This window comes from Silurus aristotelis (assembly GCF_946808225.1).
Source record: "Silurus aristotelis genome assembly, chromosome: 11".
In the NCBI taxonomy this organism is placed as follows: Eukaryota; Metazoa; Chordata; class Actinopteri; order Siluriformes; family Siluridae; genus Silurus; species Silurus aristotelis.
In genome coordinates this window covers 30,234,576-30,239,575 of record NC_139584.1, presented here as the reverse complement: position 1 = coordinate 30,239,575, position 5,000 = coordinate 30,234,576, and the positions used below count along the sequence as shown (strand labels likewise).

The 5,000-nt window shown below is 45.0% G+C and overlaps 1 protein-coding gene across 2 annotated transcripts in view; it reads right to left on the bottom strand.

The window, feature by feature from the left end:
* msi1b (musashi RNA binding protein 1b) overlaps positions 1–5,000 on the bottom strand; it is a 21,836-nt gene that overhangs the window by 3,079 nt on the left and 13,757 nt on the right. Inside the window, exons 8-13 of one of the 2 annotated variants that reach the window (XM_083554297.1) lie at positions 3,507–3,589; positions 3,262–3,379; positions 2,846–2,926; positions 2,004–2,060; positions 160–222; positions 1–59 (exon numbers count right to left, since the gene is read on the bottom strand). The exon at positions 1–59 is cut by the window's left edge and continues 96 nt beyond it. In XM_083554297.1, the coding sequence (XP_083410423.1) occupies positions 1–59; positions 160–222; positions 2,004–2,060; positions 2,846–2,926; positions 3,262–3,379; positions 3,507–3,589 (461 nt within the window). The remainder of the gene's footprint in view (positions 60–159; positions 223–2,003; positions 2,061–2,845; positions 2,927–3,261; positions 3,380–3,506; positions 3,590–5,000) is intronic. The other variant, XM_083554298.1, reaches the window with a different exon arrangement.

The following is a 5,000-nucleotide window of genomic DNA, read 5'->3' as shown; positions in this document are numbered from 1 at the left end:
TGCCATTGGTCCAGGACTGCTGGTGCTCAAAAAGCCAGCAGAGCGAGAGGGTGCGGAGCCTGTGGACATAATTTACAGTAATAGATTATAACAATGTCCTGTCACAATTATTACACATTTATTTTCTCCCTGAAGTGTTAAGACGGGAAATGCTCTCACCTCGAACCACGGCTGCTGCGGCTGCTGCCGCCGCCATTGGGTTATACGCTGTCAGAGGGATAGCTAAACACACACACACACACACACACACACACACACAACATCAAAACATGTCCATACAGTAAATACACGTACAGTAACTTATACATTATTCAGTGTACAAATAATTAATCTAACACTGACAGTGTACATCCTGTTAGTGTCGCTGTAGTTCCGCTTATGTCCTGTTAGTGTCTCTGTAGTTTAGTGATTGTTCTGTTAGTGTACAGGGACACTAACATTGCAAACGCTGAACTACAGCAACTCTAACAGGACGCACGGTGAATTACAGCGACACTAACATAACGAGCGATGAACTACAGCGACACTAACAGGACGCACAGTGAATTACAGCGGCACTAACATAACGAGCGATGAACTACAGCGACACTAACAGGACGCACGGTGATTTACAGCGACACTAACATAACGAGCGATGAACTACAGCGACACTAACAGGACGCACGGTGAATTACAGCGACACTAACATAACGAGCGATGAACTACAGCGACACTAACAGGACGCACGGTGATTTACAGCGACACTAACATAACGAGCGATGAACTACAGCGACACTAACAGGACGCACGGTGATTTACAGCGACACTAACATAACGAGCGATGAACTACAGCGACACTAACAGGACGCACGGTGAATTACAGCGACACTAACATAACGAGCGATGAACTACAGCGACACTAACAGGACGCACGGTGAATTACAGCGACACTAACATAACGAGCGATGAACTACAGCGACACTAACAGGACGCACGGTGATTTACAGCGACACTAACATAACGAGCGATGAACTACAGCGACACTAACAGGACGCACGGTGATTTACAGCGACACTAACATAACGAGCGATGAACTACAGCGACACTAACAGGACGCACGGTGAATTACAGCGACACTAACATAACGAGCGATGAACTACAGCGACACTAACAGGACGCACGGTGAATTACAGCGACACTAACATAACGAGCGATGAACTACAGCGACACGAACAGGACGCACGGTGATTTACAGCGACACTAACATAACGAGCGATGAACTACAGCGACACTAACAGGACGCACGGTGATTTACAGCGACACTAACATAACGAGCGATGAACTACAGCGACACTAACAGGACGCACGGTGAATTACAGCGACACTAACATAACGAGCGATGAACTACAGCGACACTAACAGGACGCACGGTGATTTACAGCGACACTAACATAACGAGCGATGAACTACAGCGACACTAACAGGACGCACGGTGAATTACAGCGACACTAACATAACGAGCGATGAACTACAGCGACACTAACAGGACGCACGGTGATTTACAGCGACACTAACATAACGAGCGATGAACTACAGCGACACTAACAGGACGCACGGTGAATTACAGCGACACTAACATAACGAGCGATGAACTACAGCGACACTAACAGGACGCACGGTGATTTACAGCGACACTAACATAACGAGCGATGAACTACAGCGACACTAACAGGACGCACGGTGATTTACAGCGACACTTACATAACGAGCGATGAACTACAGCGACACTAACAGGACGCACGGTGAATTACAGCGACACTAACATAACGAGCGATGAACTACAGCGACACTAACAGGACGCACGTGAATTACAGCGACACTAACATAACGAGCGATGAACTACAGCGACACTAACATAACGAGCGATGAACTACAGCGACACTAACAGGACGCACTGTGAATTACAGCGACACTGTGCATGTGTGTGTGTGTTTTTTGCTTGTAAAGCTCAGGGAAGCACTAACCTGTAAGTTCGGGAGGGTGGGGTGAAGTCAGGAGGGGGGTCCTCTCTAAGTGGAATTCTAGAACAGAAACACACAAAGCGGTTTAAAAAAACACACACACACACACACACACACACACACACACACACACAAAGCGGTACAGGTCTGTGTGGGTATCTACACACTATTGCACTGCATTAGTGGGTTGATTACAGGTGTGATAAACACACACACAGACACACACACACACACACACACACACACACACACACACACACACACTGAGATTTACAAGCAGCCATCTAACTCTGTGTTTGTTTGTTTGTAAGTATATGTGTGTGTGTGTGTGTGTGTGTGTGTGTGTGTGTATACAGTCTCTATTATTAAAAACAACATTTTTTAATAACATTTGTATTTTTCTTAATAAATATACATGTATTTCCTAAAAGTTGTAAAAACAAATAAGTTATAATATAATTTATAAATAAGTAAATGCAAATGTTTCAAATCCGATATAAATAATTAATCAATGATTAGAACAATAGTTGTGGTAATTTGGTAAATTATTAATGCAACAATACATTTATGTTACATAAATGATATAAAAGAATATCAGTCTGATCGCTTTCAAAATATTATAATTACTAATGTTATTCAGTGACTATTTAAAATTATATTGCGTGTCACAGTTATAGGATTATTATTTGTAATAAAAATTTTAATAATAATTAACATGCTATTAATTTTTGTAATATTAAAATAAAACAATTCAGAAATAAAGCTAAATAAAAGAACAATTAAATATCAGAAAGAGTGAAATAAGAAAAAGATGTATTAAACTCTAATATTTGAATAAATCTTACCTGGGAACTGATATGTGTATCCGGGAGTGATAGAGGTGTAACTGCGGCCAGTGTACGTTGCTGCCTGGAACCCTGGATAACCTGAGAGAGAGAGAGAGAGAGAGAGAGAGAGAGAGAGAGAGAGAGAGAGAGAGAGAGAGAGAGAGAGAGAGAGAATATTAAAACACGTAAATGAAAATCAGATTTTTCTAATATGCTGTAATTTGGCTGAATGACCAGCAGAGGGAGGCAGATATCTGTCAGAGTGAGTGAGAGAGTTAATGAGAATGAGTGTGTGTGTGTGTGTGTGTGTGTGTGTGTGTGTGTGTGTGTGTGTGTGTGTGTGTGTACTGTGTAAGAGAGATACACCACGCCACTCAGTTTCACTGTGTAAGGAAATGTGTAGATGAACCTAGAGAAATCAGAGTTAAAATTACCCAGCATGCCAATCCCCAGCATGAAGGCGTCCATGCCATAGGGCATGACCCTCGCTCGTCCCCTGGAGGAGCCGGCTGGTGACATCACTTCCTTAGGCTGAGCCTTTTTACACTCCACCTGCGGTCAGCGGGAACACAGGCGGTCGTGAACAAAAGAAGCTTAATAACAATAGGTTTGGGACACGCCCTATCGTCATGGAGACAATGGAGAGAACCAGAAGAACCAGTGTGAAGAGAACCCTTACCATTTTATTGTTGATCTCGTGGAAGTGGATCTCACACACCTTTTCCACCACGTCCTCGTTTTCGAACGTCACGAAGCCGAAACCTGGAGACACGGGCGCCATGAGGGGTGGAGCCATGGGAATTAATACCAGAGTTCATTAATACCAGAGACGTACAAATGATACATCTAAATGATAATATAAACAACACAAACCCCCAAAATAAAATCATTAAATGTATAACAATATATTGGTTTTAATGTATTATTAATTAAACATTAGACATTAAAGAGTTAAATAACTGTTACATTATTCAGATTTAAATTACATTATAATATATTATTACATAATAGTGCTAGAAATGTGGTGAATGTGTCTTTGGGGTTCAGACAGCGGTTGGGTGTGGGGTTGTTTGTGGGGAACAGAGAGGGGTTGAGTGTGGGGTTGTTTGTGTGGATTTAGAGAGGGGTTGGGTGTGGGGTTGTTTGTGGGGATCAGACAGTGGTTAGGTGTGGGGTTGTTTGTGGGGAACAGAGAGGGGTTGAGTGTGGGGTTGTTTGTGTGGATTTAGAGAGGGGTTGGGTGTGGGGTTGTTTGTGGGGATCAGAGAGGGGTTGGGTGTGGGGTTTGTGGATTTAGAGAGGGGTTGGGTGTGGGGTTGTTTGTGGGGATCAGAGAGGGGTTGGGTGTGGGGTTGATTGTGGGGATCAGAGAGGGGTTGGGTGTGGGGTTGATTGTGGGGATCAGAGAGTGGTTGAATCTGGGGTTCAGAGAGGGGTTGGGTGTGGGGTTGTTTGTGGGGATCAGAGAGGGGTTGGGTGTGGGGTTGATTGTGGGGATCAGAGAGGGGTTGGGTGTGGGGTTGTTTTTGGGGATCAGAGAGTGGTTGAGTCTGGGGTTCAGAGAGGGGTTGGGTGTGGGGTTGTTTGTGGGGATCAGAGAGGGGTTGGGTGTGGGGTTGATTGTGGGGATCAGAGAGGGGTTGGGTGTGGGGTTGTTTTTGGGGATCAGAGAGTGGTTGAGTCTGGGGTTCAGAGAGGGGTTGGGTGTGGGGTTGTTTGTGGGGATCAGAGAGGGGTTGGGTGTGGGGTTGATTGTGGGGATCAGAGAGGGGTTGGGTGTGGGGTTGTTTTTGGGGATCAGAGAGTGGTTGAGTCTGGGGTTCAGAGAGGGGTTGGGTGTGGGGTTGTTTGTGGGGATCAGAGAGTGGTTGGGTTCGGGGTTCAGAGAGGGGTTGAGTGTGGGGTTGTTTCTGGGGTTTTGAGAGGTGCTGAGGGGGGGGGGGGGGTTGTGGGGATCAGGGAGGGGTTGAGTTGTGGGGTTGAGGGGATAAGTCAGGGGTTAGTGAGGGTGTTAGTAAGAGATTAGTGAGGGGGTTAGTAAAGGGTAAGTAAGCAAATAGTAAGTGGTTATTGAGGGGAAGGTAAGGGGATTAGTGAGTGTTAGTAAGGGGGTTAGTAATGGGGTTTGTGAGGGGATAGTAAAGAGTTAATGAGGGTGTTAGTGAAGGGTTAG